At 40.9% G+C, this 20761-nt stretch overlaps 1 protein-coding gene across 3 annotated transcripts in view; it reads left to right on the forward strand.

Annotated features, from left to right (window-relative positions):
- PITPNB (phosphatidylinositol transfer protein beta) overlaps positions 1 to 20761 on the forward strand; it is a 61798-nt gene that overhangs the window by 12382 nt on the left and 28655 nt on the right. For all 3 annotated transcript variants that reach the window (XR_003793565.1, XM_029222952.1, XM_029222941.1), the window contains exons 4-7: positions 5610 to 5701; positions 6364 to 6371; positions 6897 to 6971; positions 8568 to 8651. Coding sequence is in view for 2 of the 3 variants with exons in the window: in XM_029222952.1 (XP_029078785.1) it covers positions 5610 to 5701; positions 6364 to 6371; positions 6897 to 6971; positions 8568 to 8651 (259 nt within the window). In the remaining variant the exon portion in view is untranslated. The remainder of the gene's footprint in view (positions 1 to 5609; positions 5702 to 6363; positions 6372 to 6896; positions 6972 to 8567; positions 8652 to 20761) is intronic.

Here is a 20761-nt window from a genome sequence, read left to right on the forward strand (position 1 = left end):
TCTCTTTATTGTCCTCGAGAAGTGACCTGTTCCGCCCGTCAGGTTGTTCATAACCTGCTTGGTTTCCTGAGCACAGCTCAGATCTGTCCCGTGCATTCCTTGACTACTTTCATTCATATTGATCCTTCTTCCCTAAACACCATCACTTTTTGTCACTTCTCCATTTGACACCTAATCAGGTATTTCTGTATGCATACATATTTGTCTTGTTGTATACCCCGTTTGCCAAAAAAGTTTGAGGACGTTTCCTAAGGTTGTTTAATATACACTTAATAGTGGATGGTGGGGAGGTGAGACAGAATTTATTGGTTGAAGAATTTTGAAGCTGGTCAAGGAAATGTGGTGCAGCTTTTAAGATCGTATTTCAGAGAAAAACTTGCAGCTGTCCTGAGACCTCATACAGACACACTGACCAATCCTTTTGCTATTGTTTTCTCTTCCTTGGGGAAAATCAGCATTACTGTTTTTTATTCCCCATAAGCATTATAATCTAGCCAACTTCATTCAGTCCTGGATGATGGAGAATTCATAAAGCTTTATCAGCTCCAAAATGGCCTCGTTCCTCAAAGGTCGAAGCAGAGGTTTTATTGAAAATCATTGTTTAAAAGTTTCATGTGGTTCAAGTTAAGAGCTCATTTTTGTAAGCAACAAGAGTCATTTGCCAGGAACTTAAGTTATGTTCGTGTTTAAAAATGAGAAGTTTAAATCATCTGAGAATGCAAAGGTTGATTACTTATGATGTTTCACAGAGATATGAGCTTCACTGAGTAAGTATAGGAAGTAAGAAATTAATAAATATCAGCCAAATAGAGTAATTCGTTCTTTAGTCGAGAATTAGCTGTCAACACATAATTTTTTTCTCTGTATATAGGCCTGAGTCTTAAGATTTGAATAGTTCGAAGTTTTCTACATCAGGAGTGATCCTATTTCAGAAGAATGTCAGACATTTTCCAATGTAGTTTCTTCTTTATGGTATATTTCATTTCTCATTCCTACTTTCCTTTTGTTCTGTGAAAAATACTTCTTTCTCCTTTTGCTTTTTATAATTCTCTTGAATTTTAGAGTCTTGTTATACCTTCCAGAAGTTATTGTTTGTGTCTGGCGACTTTATTCCTTTCCCACAAATTGGGGAATTTTAAGTCAGCTTTTAATTTTTTCCCCCTTATATCTCTCCCTTTCTTCCATCTCTAGCACCACTGCGTTAATGCAAGCTCCATGTCTCTCAGACTTCTCCGGTTGCCTCCCTGCATTCATCTCTTGCTGTTCATTCTTTTGACTGTTATAAATAATGCTGCTATAAACATTTGTGTACAAGGTTCTCTGTGAACATATGTTTTCGTTTCTCTTGGGTATGTACATACACATGTACATGTACCTACAACTGGAATTGCATACGGTAACTCCTCACTTTTTGAAGAAGTGCCAGACTTTTCCAAAGTGATTGTACCATCTTACATTCCCAACAACAGTGTATGAAGGCTCCATTTTCTCCACATCACTGCCAACACTTGTTGTTTTTGGAATTTTTTTTTTAATGGCAGCCATACTAATGGGCGTGAGGTAGTATCTCATTGTAGTTTTGATTTGCATTTCCCTGCTGATTAATGATGTTGAGAATCTTCTCATATGCTTATTGATCATTTGTAGATCCTTGGAGAAACATCTGTTCAAATCTTTTACCCATTTTTAAACTGGGTTGGCTTTTTATTGTAAGAGTTTTTCGTATATTCTGGATACTAGTCTCCTATCAGATACATGATTTGCAGTATTTTTCCCCCATTTGTGAGTTGTCTTTTCATTTTCTTATATCCTTTGAGGCTTAAAAAGCTTCTAATTTTGACATTCAATTTATGTTTTTTTCTAAGAATTTTATACGTTCAACTCTTTCATTTAGCTCTTTAATCCATTTTTAGTTAACTTTTGCTGCCGTCCATTCTTGCCCACTCCATTTAATTTTCCACACAAAGCCAGAATGATATTAAAACTTAAATCACATTGTGTCATTCCCCTCCTTAGAGCCTTCAGTAGCTTCCCATCATACAAAGAATAAAATCCAAACTCTTAGGCCTGTGAGAGGAGCCCCATGTGATCTGTCTGCACCCTGCCCACCTCATCATCCTTGTCTTGTATTCCTCTGTTCTTTGTTCACTACAGTCTCACCATGCTGGAGGCCTCCCGAGTGGCCCAGGCAGACCAGATCTTTTGCTATCTTAGGACCTTTGGTCATGCTGGTCCCTCTGCCTGCTCTGGTGTTCGCTGTCTCTTCATGTAGCTGGCCCTCTGCACCCTCTAGTCGCCACTGTAGTGTCACTTCCTCAGGGAGGCCTTTCTGAGCACCCTTGCCGCAGGTACTCACTTGCCCACTGCTATGTTCCTTAAAATTCATAGCCTTCAGGAAAGGTAATTTTCATTGTCATTTGTTGTTTGCTGGCCTGTTTTCTGTTTCCCTCCCTGGAAGGTGAGCTCTGGGTAAGAATTGTGCCTGTTTGTACACCATTATGTACATGGTACCTGGCAAAATGGACAGGCAGTAAATACTTTAGTGGATGAATGAATGAGGTCTCCAGTGTCTTTAAGGTATATTTTAGTTGATTATAAAATGAAAGATTATTTATGACAAATTAATGTAGTCTTCAAATTCTTCCCCATGTTTTTCTACATTTTGATGTTTATCCACAGTAGGATGGAGAAGGATGGAAAAATGGAACTTTGAATGGTTTTGTTTGTTTTGTCTACAAGAAGATGTAAACATTTCATTGGAAAAAGTGCAGTTTGAAATCATTTGCCAAGGTATTATTTATCTCAGGAACAAGATTTTTTTAAAAAGCTCCTACATCAGAAGTTCAGTGTACACAATGGTCATTTATTATGTATCTTTTAAATCATATAAGCCCATTGTTTTCTTCTGCAGCTATGACGAAGTTGTCTTACTGCACAACAGATAGGTTCACAACCATTGGTATATTGAGGTTAGATCTTAATATTGATAACACAACTGATAAAACACTTCAGTTGAATTTTACCCTGAAGTTAAGTATTCTTATTTTGTATTCAGAGATGGGGTAGGGGAAGGGCTGTGTATTGGCAAAGTACCTTTGTGCATCTGGACATTATACTATGGCTGACTCTTAAACTCTGAAATCGAGATGTGTTTACCTTGAGGTAAGCACTGTCATGAATGTTGGTTTATCATGAGGACAACATTTTGTGACTAGTTTGGGGGAATAAGAGGAGGAATGTCCTTTTTAATTTGTTTGTTTTTGAAGGTCTAGCTCTATTGTGTTAATTTGGTTAATATTTGTCCCTTTTCTGAGACTCTAAGCTTCCAAAACAGAGTTTCCTGCATGTTAACTAAAGTGACTTCCTAAGTGATACTGAGGTGGAAAACAAGGTACGTGCTTTCAGTTGTGTACGAATGGCACACTTGACCTGCCTTGTTAGGAATATATTAAAGTTGCCATTAATGAAAATTCCTCTCCTTTAAAGTAGAAGTGAAATTCAGTTTTATTTTCTCCATTTATACATTTTCCCTAAATTTAGTCAGATTCATTGAGGAGAGATGTATGTTAATGTTCTCATGTTAAACGTAAAAAACCAATAAATTTGAAACAAAACTAGCTCAAAGGTTTGGTCGTTTTTAACTAAGTCAAAACATAAAATGAATTGGAATTCGCATGGTAGAAAAAGCATGCTGGAAATAAGACAATAGGCATTTGGAAGCAAGACGATGAAACACTAAAACTTCCTTACAGATTTGGCTCATGCTGGCCGTCAGTAACTGACTGCCAATTTTCTTGTTTGTGTCAGCAAATTTTAAAACTTGATGAATATTAAGATTTTTAGAATATTGGGCACTATAGGAATATAAATAGAATAGTTCAGAGTATGTTTCTGAGCTGGTACACAGCTACTTTTCTCCTGCCTTTTTCTAAGTTGACCAAGTGAACCACTGATATAATCTGTTCCTCATTCTCTCAGATGACAGGTAATCTTGTAGCTAGTATTATAAAACATTCCCCATATGTATTATGTTATACCCTGATTAGACCTCTCCTACATTTAAAGGAGTTTTGGTTTCAGTTTTTTAGCAATGGAAGAAATAATTTGGACTGCTTAGAGATTCCTTGACTTTTAATGTGATATTATTTTCATGTATCCTGTCTATTTTTGTTTGTTTTTTTTTGTTTGTTTGGAATACATTTATTTCATCTGTCTGTAAACAAGGCATTTAATAGTTACGGCATTTTTTAAAATGCGTATTAAATCAGGTGAGTTAAACTGTAGGGAATTCCTAAACTGTATCGTTCTTGGTACTGCAGAGGCAAGGAAAGGACTGTCCACGCTACTGTAGCTGTGCAGCTCTCTGGCTGGTGTGGGGTTCATTCCATCTACCTTGCTTAGTCTCTAAAATTCAACATAGGAATATCTTTGGTCAACTGCTCAATCTTACCATGGGGCTAGCAGTCCTCTCTGGGTCTCATGTATCTTTAGTTTGTTCTTTCTCTTAGTTTAGGAAATTAAGTTGTGCTTGAAAGTTGTCAGAAAGCAGCTCTGATGGAAAAAATATACGCAGGGCTTCAAGTTGGAGGATATCATTTTGACATACAGTTATTCAGCCACTTAAATGCTGGTTACATGAAATAATGAATTAATGCTTAACTCATAGTGTTATTGAGGGATTAAAGTGAAGAAAGGCACGTGAAAGCACCCAGCTGCATGTCAAATTATAATTAAAAAGCAGTAACCACCATTTAGTGAGCTCTCATTGCGCTGCGCCATTGCTAAACACATTACAGATTCTATCTGATGGAATCCTCTCAATAACCCTGCAGAGTAGATAGTATGAAGTCCGTTCAACACAGGAGGAAGTTAAGAGCGCCAAGTAATATGCCCTAGGTCACACAGCTTCTAAGTGGTGATGTTGGGATTTGAATCCAACCTGTGGAAAGCCTGTGCATGTAAAACTGCTTTCTGTACTGTAGGACCATTTACCATCAGTAAAATGGTCATTTCATTTTTGTTGGTCATTCCATGTTTGTTAACCAGTTGTGTTTTCTGTTTGTGGTGTGTCTGTGGATGTCCTTTGCCCATTTATCTGTTGGAATCTTTCCTGATTATCTCATGAATTTGCAGAAACTCATCATGTATTAATTACATATTTAACCCATCTACTCTGACCATACTTGAGGCAGCAATTAACATTCATTTTCCAAGTCTACAAAATTTTATACTTGAACATATTTGAATATCTTACTCTGTACCTGGATCCTTCACATTATCATTTTTCTTTAAGTTTATTCTGTAAAATGTATTAAAGGACTTTTATTCAGAGTCGTTATTTTGGCGACTACGTACTGCATTAAGAAACAATGTGGTGTAGTCTAAACTTCAGGAGAGAACTTCTGTGTTGTATTATGTGCAGGTTGAATAGCTTCAGTTAACCCTTAGATCTCATATTAGGGGAGTAGGTCAAAAGCCATAAGAAAGAATTGCTTCTATTTTAAAAAACAATAATTTTATATTTGAGTACTCTTTGAAGCAGTCTGATAGCAGCCAACAAAGAATTAATGGTGCTGTTGAAAATATATCCAGTATTTCTCTCCTCAAAGCAAAGTCCCTGCATTCGTGAGGATGATTGCTCCCGAGGGCTCCTTGGTGTTTCACGAGAAAGCCTGGAACGCATACCCCTACTGTAGAACAAGTAAGTCTGGTTCCCAGAAACCGTTTCACCCTTCTACCCTGCGGCTAATGAGGAAAGGGACTGCGGTGCCCGCGCCTTAGAGAAAGGTAACACGAAGCAAGGCCTTCTTTGGGTTGTCGGGGAGTCACTGCACGCACTGGCAGAGAGGCAGCTGGGCTGGGTCCGCCCCCAGGCCCTAGTGAGGGACACGTGTTCATTCCCAGATGACAGGCACCTTGAGGTCCTCCGTTGACCAAGCAGGCTCCACGGGGAGCAAATAAAAGGAATACAGAAACCTTAAAGGTCATTCTCATGCACAAGTGTCATTTGATGTAGTTTCAACAGTCTTTTACTTGTATTGCCACATAGTAGAGGAGGAATATGACGGACAGACTCCTCAAACAGTTTCCTGTTGTTTGCTAAGTTAGCCTTATAAACGATGTTTTGCTTTTGTGACATTATTCTTTTACCATTGTTTTAAAATTAGATTATTGATTCCACAATCTAAAGTATCCTATAGTGTCACTGTTTAGAAGTTGTGTTTTGCAGATATAAACCAAATGTTCTGTGTTGGCAGGTAGTTTAATCTTTGTGACATTAAATATTGTGACAGACTATTTTGGCTCCAATTAATATTCTGACATTTTTCCCCTTTTGTCGCCTACCTGTTCGTTATGCCTCAGTTGTAACGGTGAGTAAAACTCTTTTTGTGTCACATACTCTTCATCTATAAACTTTGCTTTACATAGTAATATTTTCAACTATTTCTTGCTCTTTTCTTAAAACTGCCCACTGCTGCATGGCTGCTCCTCGGTGCTCCTGGCAGCAGCTCGCGCTCCACCTCGTGCTCCATTGTTAAGGGGCTCTTTCCAGCCTTGCCTCAAAACTCTCCCTATTCACTTTATTTTGCGTCTGCTACTTCCTTTGAATGCCAGATTCATTTGCCAAACCTCACAGCTTCTTTAATATTAGCCCTGTGTGCTGCATGACAAGCAGGGTTGTTTACATTGTTTGAAAGCATGCAGCAATTGGTTGGCCTGACAAGTCTGTAAAAGTAGGCAGCTAATGATTCCTTGTCACTTGGGGATCAGTGTTCCTATGTCAGTCTTCCTATAGAGTCAAAGCATGGATACTCGTGCTGGGGAAAGCTCCTGCAGACATGAGCCCCAAGAACCAGTGAAAGATCACTATCATTTTGCTGTTGTGTTTTCTGCAGAATGAATATATGAAAGATGATTTCTTCATTAAAATTGAAACATGGCACAAACCAGACTTGGGAACATTAGAAAATGTAAGTTTTGACTCTGGGCTTTCAGTGTAGAAGGCCCTGGCAATGGGAATACTGTAGTCATTTTGTCATCACCAAAGTGATGCCACCTGCCTTAGATGAGCACCTGGCCACACCAGGGTGTGTGTCAGATTGTGGTGAGGCAAGCACACAGCCAGAAACAAACGGGCCTTCCTTGTCAGTCCCTTGCCCTGGTGTGTGAGTGGACTTTGGTGAGGTTGCTGTTTTTATCATCACCTCTCTTTTCCTGGGACAGGGAGAGCATAGATAAAAATTCACAGATAATTCTTTTCATCTTTTCATCTATGTATTTGCCAGAGCTGCTCTGCATAGCAAAATTGATTGCTTTAATTTTCACCTCCATTCCATTTTGCTGGAATATGGGTTGATTTCAGAGAAATGGCCAAAAGGCAGGAGGGAGAAGGTACTTTGACTGATTTACAGAAATGTTGACAAGCTCCTGCCTTTTACAAATTGGTGCACATTTATCCCTAAAGTAAATTACCAAAAAATCATTTAAGACTCAGTGTAGTCATTAACTTGGTAAGGTTTGGCAGGGAACTTGGGAGGGCATCTGGTATAGGTTGATGCCCTGGCCCAGTGGTTCTCAAAGGTGTGGTCTCTGGACCAGCAGCAGCATCTGGGAACTTGTTAGACATGCAGACGGCTCAGGCCTCACTGCATACCCACTGAATCAGAATCTCTGGAAATGGGGTCCAGCAGTCTATTTTCTGGTGGGCATTCCAGTTTGAGAACTACCGTTCCAACCTTATGATATGCTGTTATGGGAAAGTAAGTTTATGGTAATTGTGGTAGATTCTTTTCTCCCTGTGGTTTAATGTTATTGGTGCCAATCAGTAGAACTTTAATGATAATTTGTAGTATTTGACTTGAGTTTTTCTTCGAGATGATCATTTGACTTTTCACGTTTGTTTTTTTTTTTTACAGTAGCTCTAAAATTTAGAGTCGAAATGAGGTATTTTGGTATGCTTTAGTCTGTATGATTTAATTTGCCATTTTTAGTTTTCAAATGGGCGTATCTTTGGCAGTTTTTAAACAGTTCTTTATGGGTTCATAGATGGAGTTTCAGAAATAAATGATTGAACAACATGAGGTATAGAGGAATTGACATCCTACTGAAACTGAATAGCTTTAGGATAATCAAATACAGGAGAGGATTTAGACCATACAGTGCAGCCTCTTAAAATGTAATTATAATGTCACCTTCTGTTTGTCTAGGACTTAGAGGTTACAAGGACTTTGTCATGTACCATTTGGGTTAAACATAGGTCAGGTACATTTTTTGTATAAATCATCTCTAAGGGCTACCAGAAAATAATGGTGACAGATTTCTGTTAATTTGGCATTATCCTCTTCCCTCTCCCCCTCCCCCACCCCCACTTATTATTTGGGGTTACAGGGGTAAAAGATTTTGAGATCCCTCCAGCCTTCAGACAACTAATTTAATGAAATAGCAATTTGGATTTTTTTTATTCCTCATAATGTACTCCGAGAGTCTAAAGATAAAAGATTATGTATGTAAGTGTAGTAGTTTTGCCTAACAGTTTGCTTTGTTTCCTTTCTCTTTGTCATATATAGGTACACGGTTTAGATCCGAACACATGGAAAACTGTTGAAATTGTCCACATAGATATTGCAGATCGAAGTCAAGTTGAACCAGCAGTAAGTATGATGTACAACTCGATGACGTTTTAACCTGTTGCCTTTTACATCTAAAAATTGTTTTATTTTTTTTCTGGTATGACCTACCTTTCTACACTGAAATAAGCCTGGAACTTAGGTCTGGGTCCAAAAAGAGATCAGAGCAGCAAAAGAGATCAGAGAATAAGAGAGAAGGTGATTTGTTTTTTCGTGCGGATTTCACCTTTGTACAAGTGATCCCTCTGAGAAATCCCAGTATACCCAGGATATACATAGGAGTTTGTTTTCATTGGGGGGGAAAAATAACATTATTTTACAAAAGAATTTTCTCTTGAGCTTCTTTAAATACTGTGGGTCCCTTATACGTTTAAAGTCTGATTAAGAAAGCAAAAATTTAATTTACATACAAATTTTCAGTAATTCAGGGCTAAAGTTGTCATTTGTGGGAAATGGTTGATGGTAGAATATCCCAGTCTAACAGTTGTGTAGCTTTCTCTTTTGAGTCTTACTAGATGTAATTATTTGTACTCTAGACTTTTGACTTAATTAAAAAAAATTTTTTTCCCAAAAAGTAAGGACCCTTACTCCTCACCCCAACCCCAGCAATTATAAGACCCTTGTTATTACTTTGCCCCAGTTTATAAATGTGAACTCAGTTCTTGTTGTGTGTGGGGTACAGTTGTGGATTTTTTACGTGCTAAAATAACCAGTGGCCCTCTTCCTGCTAGTCTAGAGAACTAAAGCTTTGCAGTAAGAGTGGCACCCCTTGGTTTGTCATGGCAAAGCATGGCACATTCAGTTAGGATCCCTTTTTTGTGCTTATTCCCTGAACTTGAGCAGTGTTGTAAGCTGAACAGAAATAACCCAGATAATAAATGTCTGGTTTTGCCATTGAAATTGAAAGGTAAGCTTTCAAAAACAAAGGTTCGACCTTTTTTCAGAAATCACTGGGGTTGGGACTGCCAGCAGTGACCCTCTGCTAGGCCAGGTCCTGTTCTGTTTAGGGCCCCCTCCCCGATACGAAGTGTGAGCACCGATAAGGGACTCTTGTCATAGAAATTCTTAAATTTTAGTCATGCTGTGATTTGAAGTTATTCCGTTTTAGTGATATTTCCACCTCTGAAGTTTTATTGGACTTTTTTATCCTTAGAAATGAATGTGTGTTCTGTTTTAAAAACAATATTCAGGTGTCTCTTTGGCCCCTTTATCTCTCTTGGTATCTCTTCCAGCCATGAGTTCGTGTATGTTAAAGAGTGGTGATAGGGTGAAAGATCACTGGGAGTGGGTCACTGATGGCTAGGTCAGGGTAGCTCAGATGCCTGGAGCAGCAGTGCTGCCCACCGGGATTGGGTGAAGGCACTCGGATCGTATTGCGGGTGTTTGACTAAGTTGTGCTGGCCAAGCAGAACGGTCCAGTCTTGTGGCTCAGAGGTTTGCATTCCACCTTGTTCTCCAGCAGAGCACAAGGCACCTTTGATTTTGCCGGGGGCAGAAGAGTAGTTCTTTGTTCCTGTCCTCAGGCTAAAATGGGCTCCCAAACAATGTTTGCAGGCAACAGTGCAAGGGGAAAGAACAGTTGAGGGTGATTGTGCAAGAGCCCTGGAGGCCCTCATTCCCTTCCTTCCACCGCAGCCTCACCTCCAGAGAGGAGGGAAGGCACTGCTGGCCCGGGATGCACAATAGCAGCATTGCCACAGGGACTCTGGCTGGAAGGCACCACAATGCAGGGGCTCAGCAGGTGGCTCTCTTTTTGGAAGGATGTGTGTGTGGGGTGGGGGGGATAGATAGTGAGAGAGAATGGATTGGGCCCAGATGAGAGGGGTCTGCATTGTTGAGTCCATGGCGCTGTCACTGAGAACATACACTCTGAAACTAGATGGGCTTCAGATTCAAATTCTGAGGTCTTGCTACCTACTGGCTATTTAGTTACTTAACCTCTCTCCCTGATTTATGTTGTGAAGAATGGGGCTGATTATCTCACAGGATTAAATTTGAGCACTTAGAGCAGTGCCTGCTTTAATAAATGTTCGCCATTATTGTCATTATTCTTAGCAGGAGTTCTGAGAATCTGTACACCAAACATTGGGGCGTGAATAAGTGTTCACATATGTATGTGTGGTTTTGTTTTTCACTGTTCATAGCTCCTGTTTTCCAAGTTACACCTTAAAGATTAAAGTTTACTGAATTCACAGTACCTTTTTTTATTGTAATAAAATACACATTAAATTTACCACTTCAAACATTTTAAACGTGCAGCTCAGTGGCGTTTAATACATTCATAGTGTTGTACAACCATCATCACCATCTAGTTCTAGAACATTCTTACCTCCCCGAAAGGACACCCTGTACCCATCACTCCTCACTGCTCCCTCCCCCCAACCTTTGGCTACCACTAAGTGTTTTCTGCCCCTATGGTTTTACCTGTTTGGGATATTTTATATAGATGGAATCATAGCAATATCTGGCATTCTGTTTGTGGCTTCTTTTACTTTGGTATAATGTTTTCAAGGTTCATCCACCTTGTAGCATGTGTCATTTTGTCATTCTTTTTCATGCGTGAAGAATAGTCCAGTGTATGAATACCATGTTCTGTTTATGCATTATTCTGTTGGTGGACATTTGGGTTGTTTCCACCTTTTGGCGGTTGTAAATAGTGCTACTGTGAACATGTGTGGCACAGTAGCTTTTTGTTTGTGTTTTCTCAGTTGTGGAAACTACAAGTACAAATGATATCGTGTAGGGATTCTCAAAACCTTTTGACATTAAAAAAAGAAAGAAAGAACCTTAACATGCATATTTTCTGCTATAAAAGGGGAGAGGGGAACTCTGTGTGGTGGGAGGTGAGGGTGCCCTTGCAAGTTTGGGGCTTGGGGTGAGGGGCAGAGCACTGAACTGCCTGGGGCATGTGAAGGCTGAGGTGCGCGGAGCAGGAGGAGTCATGGGGCTCGGGCTCTGCCTCTGCCTTCTGCACAGCCTCCTCCTTCCCCTCTGCTGGCACAGATGGTTGCCCCACTCTCTCCCTTCAGATTCCACCCCCATCTGCTTGGCCTCCACTAGTTAATGTTTGCATTAGGATTAGCTCCTATTGCAAACACCTGGACCACCTGCCTCTCCTTACTTCTTGCCAGATCCAGTTTGGTTTTCTGTTGAATTAATTTGTTCCTTTGATTCTGCACTTTCATGTTCCTTGGAAATTATAGCCCACTGTGTCAAAGGAAGCTTTAAGAACACACTTGCATTTCTGAAATGGCCATGTTGTCATAGCAGTCAACTCATATCGTGGGGCTCATTCTGTGCTGCTGGCATAGCCCCCGGTAGCTCCTCAAGATGGTACAGTACCCTCAAGAGGCTTACACTCTGGGTGAGACAAACCCCGTACAGTGAAATAGTTAACAAATGGTGGGGGTGTGTGCTTGGTCCAGAGCGCATCAGGATTTCAGAGAAAAGAAATGATCTGTGAGGACAGAGGTCTGAAAAGACTGAGGAACAGTCATAATATGACAACGAGTAGCGTTTTGATGGGTGGAGTGGTCCACCCCCACTCTCACTACAGTTTTCCCTCTTGCCCGCGTTGCTCTGATGTATGTTTGTTTGTTTTTTTCTCTCCCTTCTAAATAGAAATTGAACCCCAGAGGGAAGAATCTTTGTACTGTTAACCCTTGCTTCCCCAGCTCCTAGAACAGTGCCTGGGCTGTAATAGGTACTCAGTGAATGTATGTTGAATGAATGAGTGAATTGCAGGCAAGCAGAATATAAGCAGAGGTACAGGTGCGTTATCCAACGCTGAGGGAGAGGTTGGAATAATAGAGTTGAAGGGGGAACCTTAGCTACCTAGGCCTCAGTGCTTTCAAACTGTGCTTTCCAGAACCCTAAGTTTCTTGGAAACCACTCTGGTTGTTAGGACGAGTGCCTAGAGCATGGGGCTGGGAAGTTGCCTCTGCCCCTCTCCCAGCACAGTCCTGCATGCCTTACACTGCACCATACGATTTACTTTGAACACAGTTCAGAACACAGTTCTGCAGCTACACATAGTTTGGTTTCAGGGCTAAACAGGGAGGTCCTATCGTACAAGTAAGGAAACTAAGGCCACATAAACTGCGTTTTTCTCAAGGTCGTTGAGCTGATGCCTGAAGTGGAAATTCTAACTCAGTCCAGTATTCTTTCCACTGACTTGACTCCTTCCGAGGAGAGGCCCTGTCTGCTTTGTCTCTTTTCAAGCTGCCACTTGAGCACTGTCTTCCTCTCCTCAAGCTGGTCTGCCACTGGCCACGTCACACTTCTTGTTCTGGCCTCCCTTCTGGGAACCTTCCTCTCTGTCCAAAGCCTGTGTGTCTTGCAGGATCTGCCTCCGGGGGATTTCACTTTCGTTGGCATCAGTCTTCCCCTGTGCTGAGTTTCAGCTCTTGTTCATTTCTTTGCTGTGTCTTGTTCTGTGTTCAGGAACCCATCCCCTCTTCACAGAGTGGTGACTTGTGAATAGGTGTCAGATGAACCTGATGAGCTTGAGGGCAATGAAGAAACTAACCTGTAACACCTGGGTTGGCCGGGGGTGAGGAATCAGGCGCTCACATACATTCCCTGTGGGTGTGTAAGTCGCACAACCTCTGTTGCAGAATTGCAAATGCACGTGCCTTTTGCTCCAGCAAAATTCCACTTCTAGGAATTGGTCCTACTCAATGTGAAGTACCAAATGTATAAGCATAAGATTTTTATAAGGAAACAGTCTGAAGTCTTAAATGTTTCTCCATCGATGGGGAACTGATGAAAAACGTGGTTCCACCCGTATGGTGGAGTTCAGTGTAGTCACCAGAAGGGAGTGAGTCTTTTGTACTGATAGGGTATCCTTTCCAATATAATGTGGAGGGAAAAAGATAATATCTATATGCATGTATTTGCTTGCTTACATATAGAGGTCAAGAAGTGTGTATAAGATGGTGGTGACAGTGATTCTTCGGCAAACGGGAGCAGCTAGATTAGATGGCAGGGGGATGGGGTAGAAGAGTCAGGTCTGGCAGAGACATGCCCAGTGGACTGGGGGGGGGGGGGAAAGTTCTCACTCAGTGTTCAGTTTTCTGTTGCTACGTGACAGATCACCACAAACTGAGTTGCCGTGTAATGTAACCTAATCAAAGAAATGACAGCCCATCACCTTTGCCATAGTCTCTTGGTTAGAAGCAAGTCACAGCTTCCACCTGTTCTCAGGGGAGGAGATTACACAAGATTGTGACTCACTGGGGGAAAAGGATCATCTTAGGATACATCTGCCATACCAGTGGCCAATTTTTAGTACCTAAAGTTTGCTCTTTAAGGATTAAAGTGATACTAGAATTGGGAGCTTGGTTAACTGTGCATGGGCCAACGAGGTGGATTTTCAGTAGGGAGACCTGAAGGTGTAGTCACCTCTCCATGCTCAGCCTGGCACCTTAACTCCTGGAGGTTTTAGTCTCAGTCTGACTTAATTCCTTGGTTTTCATTTTGTTTTTAATGAACTCTGGTTTTACTTGAATGAACTAAATTTTCTTAAAACGTCTGAAATGGTTGAATTTCTGTCCTGCATATTACTTGCTTTAAAAGAAGTAAAAACAGTCGGTTAGTAATTTTGAGAGGATAAGTAGTCAACTCTCCCAAATCAGGACAAATGTGAAATGGTTGGGAGTTAAGAAACCAGGAAGTTGGAAGTGAAGCTTGAATCTTTTTACTCCACCTGGTGGGGGGTTTCTGTCACTGCAGCTGGATTTAATACAAACACAGCCCTGAACGTTATTCTAGTTGAGAGTTAACTGTTGACTGCTTTTAGCGTTTAACTCTCTCTGCTGTGTTGCTCTCCTTGTAGACTTGCTGGGTTTTGGTCATGCTTATGCACTGTACTTCACCATGCATAGAAGGGATGTGATTAGACCCACAGTGTAACTGAATACTTGGGTGGATGCTTTGACATATTTACATAATCGAAGGATGACATTGTCAAACTAACTCTAGGAACAAGGAGTTGTAAAAACTGTCACTGTGATGCAGAGTCACAGAGTAATTTGCTACAGAAATCATATATACATTTAAATGTATGGGTTATTTGGTTTTTTCCTTGATGACTTATGGGAAGTCTGCATAGGACTGTTACTATAGCCACCATTCTCTGGTATTTTCTAGAAGATAACAGCACTGCCTAATGAAACAAGCTGAGCAGTCTGAGATTTCTGCTTAAATGTCCCCACCCAATTTCTTTTGGCTACCATGCAAAACAGATTTCTTGTTTTAGTGGAAGAGGCATTGGAGTGAAGTATTAAGATGTTATATCCTTTTAGAGGGAAGGCTCCTTCTGCTTGTAATTGCAGCAGCCACTGAGCACAATCACGTTCCGTCAGAACACACCCCCTGCCCCCACATCTCCTCCATCCCCTCAGCTTCTTGCCCCTCCCCCATTTCAAATATAACCCAGCTATCACTCTTGAAAAGCCTTCCTCAGTAAATTGGGTGCCCCTTGGGGGCCTGGACTGTACTGATCATCTCTCTTTCTAGGACCTAACAAGATGCTCAACGCCTGACATGCAGAGAGCTCTTCAGTAAAGGTTTGATCAGTCAAAGAGAATTTGCAGATTTTTTCCTCTGTGGTGTGGAAAAAAAACGGCACTGGGGAGACAGTTTGGAGGAAATGAAGTTTTTATTGTTCAAATATTAAATGGACAAATGCTACTTTAGCTCCTTCTTTACTAATTCTGGATCATGAAGTATATGTGATGTGCCTTCAGTTCTAAAAACTGTGTCCTTTCTGAATGAGCAGATGCCTTTCTGTCAGATTAAAAAGTGTTTCAGTTAGATCAGATTGTAAGGAGGGGTCAAGGTGTCCAGCGTAAAACACCAGAATACAAGTTTTAAAGTATTTTTAATTTCTAAAGTCGTTGTTGATACATAACCACAATAAAAAGTTGAGAATTCTTTAAATGTCCTGATGAAATGCACATGCATATCTTCAACTCATTTCCAAAATATACACAAATGAGTCAGTTGACATCTGCTTCTGCTTTTTTTTAAGGTATGAATTTGAATCTGGCCCCTTTTAATCATCTCCAGCACTTTGTCTAAGTAGCTTTCCATGATTTGTATACAAAAGTCACTTCCCAGGAGAGGAAGAGTCTTTAAAGTGTAAGCCGAAGTGTACACATGATTAACATCAGAGAGACCTTCGTTTTTGGAAGTAATTTGAAAGAAAATGAGCACAATTTAAAAAAAAGAAAAGAAAAGAAAAAGAAATTGGAACCACATTTTAGGTATTTATGTGTAACCGGGAAAGGATTGTATCAGCCTTCCTCTGTAGCCTATGCTTCCTCTGAAGTACATGCTATGGGACTTTATTTTTATAATTTATAATTTTTTTTCGTGGAAATAAATGTTCAGTTCAAATTTGTAAGGCTCACAGGTCTAAAATTGATAAAGCTGAACATCTGCTTTTTAGATGTCAGTAATAAGCAAATATTAATGGCATAAAAGTTTGGGAGATATAGTTGAAAAATATAGATCTATGCCAAATTAAAATGCATCAGGTTTAAAGAGAGAATAATTTTTTTCCCTTTTTTATCATCTTAGGGTGTATTAATTAAAGGTGAAAGATTTTTCCCAAATGAGGCATTTCAAAGCCAAGAGTTGCCCAGTTTTTAACCTTAGTGTTGTTTCACTGAAGACGGTGTTCCTAAAAGGAAGAGACACAAGCTAGAAACTCACATGCCATATTGTTTCCGGGTCACAGAAAGGATGTGCAAGGTGTGGTCTGATTGATCAGATCCTTAGTGGAGACTCCTCAAAGAGCTCAGAGGGGCACTTTCATTGTGAGTGACCCAGGAAGCTCGTGCTCTTAAGATAAAACTCAGATTTCATACATATCTCTTCCTTCTTCTGTCCTTTTTAACCCCCCTCTGCCCCATTTGTTACTCTCAGGTCCTTATCCTTACATGCTCATGAGTATAATGCCTTGGTTGCCGTGTTGTGTTTACCCCAAGTCCTTTTTTTTCCTCCACATTTGCGATTGTCCCCCACCCCGGGAAGTGGTGGAGAGGAGGTATCTCACACTCTGGACTCAGGGCTCTATGCCTTCAGCCCTGATGCCTGCCCCCAGTAGCCAAACCTCCCTCCCTGGGCTGTGCTCCTTGGGTCACCACTGTTGGACTCCAGACGGCTCTGTGCCATCTCCTTCCAGTAGAAAACTTCTCCTGAGCAGCTTTTTCAACAGGAGCTCCTGGAGCAAAGTGTGGCTCCCCTCACTAGTCCCGCTTCTTTCCTTGCTACCCCAAGGGACACAGGAACTCCCAGGTGAGAGACCAGGGCTGCTCATAAAGTTCACTCCCTCGCGGGGCCTGGAACCCCTCTGCTCCGTTCCAGCCTATGTAGTTTCCCCACTTGTTTGGGCTCCTTTGGAGAACACCCCCACCACGGCCACAAGGCCGTATATGTGTGGATCTCAGTTGTGGCTGGATCTGCCCACTGGTCCAGTTCTCTGAACGTTCTTTAGAGGTTACAAGCTTCTTTTTAGGGCCCCTGAGGCCCTCTGGGGAAAGTCCTAAGCTAGGACTTTGGCCAAAACGCTTTTCTTTTAAGCAAGGTCTGCCCGTGGGCAGCTTGTTAGAGATGTAAATTCTCCTCCTCCCAGGTCAGAGCCTTCCAGGCCCTGGGCTGTCTCTGTCCAGCTCTTTAGGTGATTTCTGCTCACTCTTGGGAAGTGCTCTAGTATGCTGTTACTGGTCAACATTGTAGAGGGGGCACTCTCCTAGGATTTTGGAAGCAGAAGGAACCTCAGTTGGAGGCCATGGTCCCAAAACATTCACACCAGTCGCTAATTTTACTGTTTAGGAGTTTCAGCTCAGGGAAGTGCTGTAACTTTCCCGCAAGCCACGTTACCAATGGACTCAAAAGCAGGGCCGCTGACTTATTTTTCTAGAACATCTCACTGTATGCTGTTCCTTCCTTTGCATTATGTTGATTAAGAGCATTCTCAAGTGCTGGCTCTTCCATCCATCTTCTCTTGCCCCCCGAAATAGCAGCTTTCGTCGGTGGCCTTTGTTACCTCCATCCATAACTGCTAAACTCTGGCATATTTGGAAATTTGCCTACATACAACAGAATAGAAGGATTGGAGACCCTAAGATGTCTTTTGGTGTGCGTACTTACAGTGAGCACCACTCATATATTTTCATGTTCATTTAGCAAACATTTATTGGAACTTGCTATTTGCTCTGTGTTGGCATGGTAAATATTTTTCCAGATAAAGTAATAATTGTATCTTTCTGAAGAGCCTGCAAGATTCTTAATCAGTGAACATGTTAAAAGTGTTTCTAAGTGACTTGGAGTTCGTTTTTTCTGATTGTGTAGTCTGGTGGTGTCAAGTGCCCTCCACCAAAGAGCTTTTTTTCTCACAACTGATAGAGACCAGTGCTGGGCCCCAGGGTGCCTGCAAAGTCCGGGTTCAAAGGCTGACAAGATGGTAGATTTGGAGTTTAGTACTTTACTAAATGAAGAGCCCCCACCGTTTAATTGCGTATCCAGGGGCAGTAATGGGATTGTTGGGCTCATCCAAGCCACTTGTAGGAGTCCCGTGGTGATGGTGGTCTTCAGGAAAATGAATTGGCTTTTAAAGTTTGTGCTTTTTGCTTGTTCTTTCCAGCACTGACCATTTGTTCTCCGGTTATGATCCATTTGTTTGGCGAATATGTTTTGGTGGGCCCGTTTTAGTTGAGAGCAGAAGTACGCTAAGCTGTCTCTGATTTTCTGAAATCTTGGTTGCCTTTGGAAATGAACATGTAAGACTTGCCTTTTCCACCCACTTAGCTGTTTTCACTTTGAACACCATTCCATTATTTGAGTATTGAACAATCTGGCACTTTATAATTGTCTTAAACCATGAGTATGTATTGTTTTAAAGTTACTGCTCGTTTTAAACATACTTTTTTCCTAAATGTCAGCCATGGAAAGCTGATGAAACTTGGTTTCATTTATTTAGGCATGTAAGTTTTGGTCACACTTTTAAGCAGTGCTTGTTTCTTGCGCTCTAGGAAGGATTCGGGCATATCTTTTCTTTTGATCAGACATTCTGTGAGACAGTACCCAGATGTTACACATTTGAGTAGATAGTCTTGGCAACATATGCTTTATTGCACTGCCTTTAAAAAAAAACTTCATAATTTTAAAGAAATGTAAGAATCACAAAATATGCTTTCTAAATAATCTTTATAAGATTAAAATTTTTTCTCTTTAAAATCAGAAACATGAAATTCAGCTGGAAAAATTTAAATATTTGATCAGACCATATGAAATTGTTAATATTTGTCAGCTTTTGAGCCACAAAAGTGACACTTTTGGGGTCAATCTAATAGACTTCAGAATTAACCATTGGTAGCTGATAACCCTGAATGGTCAGCGCTGACCGTCACTCCAGTTCATTCTTGCCCACAGCTTTCACAGAGTGCCTGCATCTTAGATGTTACTTTTGTTCCAGCTGTTGCCTCTCACTTCCTAAGAAGGGCTTTCTGCCTCCCACAGCTGAAGAATGGCTGCCCCATTCTTCAGCCGTGAAGAGAGCCTTTGTTTATTGGAAGTCTGTGGCTGGGCTCCAGCAAGTGCGAGGAGCCTGTGGTTGCCAGATGCTTCAGGTCTCCTTGGCATGAGCAGACACTCAACCCAGTAGAGTACCTCTCCCTTCTGCTACTAGAATGAACCTAGACACTCATTTCTATCTTGAAAGGGTGTAACTTATCCCTGGTATATGTGCAAGAGCTCCAAAAGCTCTTTATTAAAGTGTGTGCACCATAAAGAGGTGAGAGCTGTGATCCAGCTCCTGACTTGTAGTAGTAGCCTCCTTGACCTCTGGAAAACAAAACAGAACAACTCAAGTACAGGTTTTGAGGTAGTGGTGCTTTTGCTTTTGCTTAAGAAACTTCACTTGACAAAGGCTTATCTCGTCTCCCTTCGCTGTGCTGCGAAGCAAATCATTGTCAAGATCCTTTTCGTAGTGAGTTACAGAGGGTTTTTTCTTTTCTCCATTCTCAAAGAAGATATAAATAAATGTAAGCATGGTTCTTATTAAAAAGAAATGTGAAAATGCTTCCCACTTTATTCTGCTGCCTTACATGGTCAAGTACTCTGGAACACTTAGATTTGCATCCAGTGGTGGATTTAGAGAATGTCCTGTGTATTTGAAGGCATAGTTGGATGGCAGTGCCCTCTTGTGGGAAAAGAGCACATTGCTTATTTCATGCTTGCTTAAATCTTAGCAAGAATTTAAAAATTTCTCTGAAAACTCTGTGTACAAGCTTATGTTGCAGAAAATACTTTTTCCACTAGAACCTGTTATTGGTATTTACTTCTAATCTCTTCCATGATTTCAAAGTAAAAAAAAGCAGGGAGGGTGGTGGAGGTGGTCAGGTGTGAAGTAGTTCCTAGGGGGGAGAAATTGTCTGGTAAGAGTTAGAAAATGGGTTTTTTTTGAGCAGCTAATGGCAGATATTTTTAAAGAAATTAGCATAAACAGCTCCAAATCAAGTTTTTAAAGTCTGTTCCTTATAAAAGCCCTTTTCAGCAGTGTAAAGCCCTCAAGGAGAGGTTCTCTAGACTGAGTGGGAGTAAACATCCCTTAGGGTACTTGAGTCTTATCAAGTGATGAAGTGTAAATCACATCACATTTTTGCAGTAAAGTTTCGTGGTGCCTGGGGGTCCACAGAGCAGCATCTGAGTCCTGGCTCTGCTCAGCCACCGTGAACTTGGGCAAGGAACTTCACTTCCTCACCCCCAGTGGCAATGTTAGTAACTTTGTTCCAAGCTTGTGAGGGTTAACTAGGAGAAAGTGTGTGCCTGGAACATAAGTAAGTTTTCCTAAAATGGTAGCAAGAATGATGCTGCTTATCAGATTTTGCTCTTGCTGTAAAAAAAAAAAAAAAAAAGTTAAAATTTTTTCTGCAATTATTTCCCATTTAGTGTTTGTTAAATTGGTGCTAATGGAATTAATGGGGTCCTGGGATTTAGATGCAGCTGTGCCTGAAGCCCAAATCATGAACCAAAATGGACATTTTACTGGAGAGGGCTCACCCTGTGAATTTTCAAAAGGACATTCCCATTTTAGTGTAAGGAATTTGATGTAATATGTTCTGTGA

The sequence above is a fragment of the Monodon monoceros genome, unplaced genomic scaffold (assembly GCF_005190385.1).
Source record: "Monodon monoceros isolate NGI ecotype Baffin Bay Population unplaced genomic scaffold, NGI_Narwhal_1 Super_Scaffold_1, whole genome shotgun sequence".
NCBI classification, from domain to species: Eukaryota; Metazoa; Chordata; class Mammalia; order Artiodactyla; family Monodontidae; genus Monodon; species Monodon monoceros.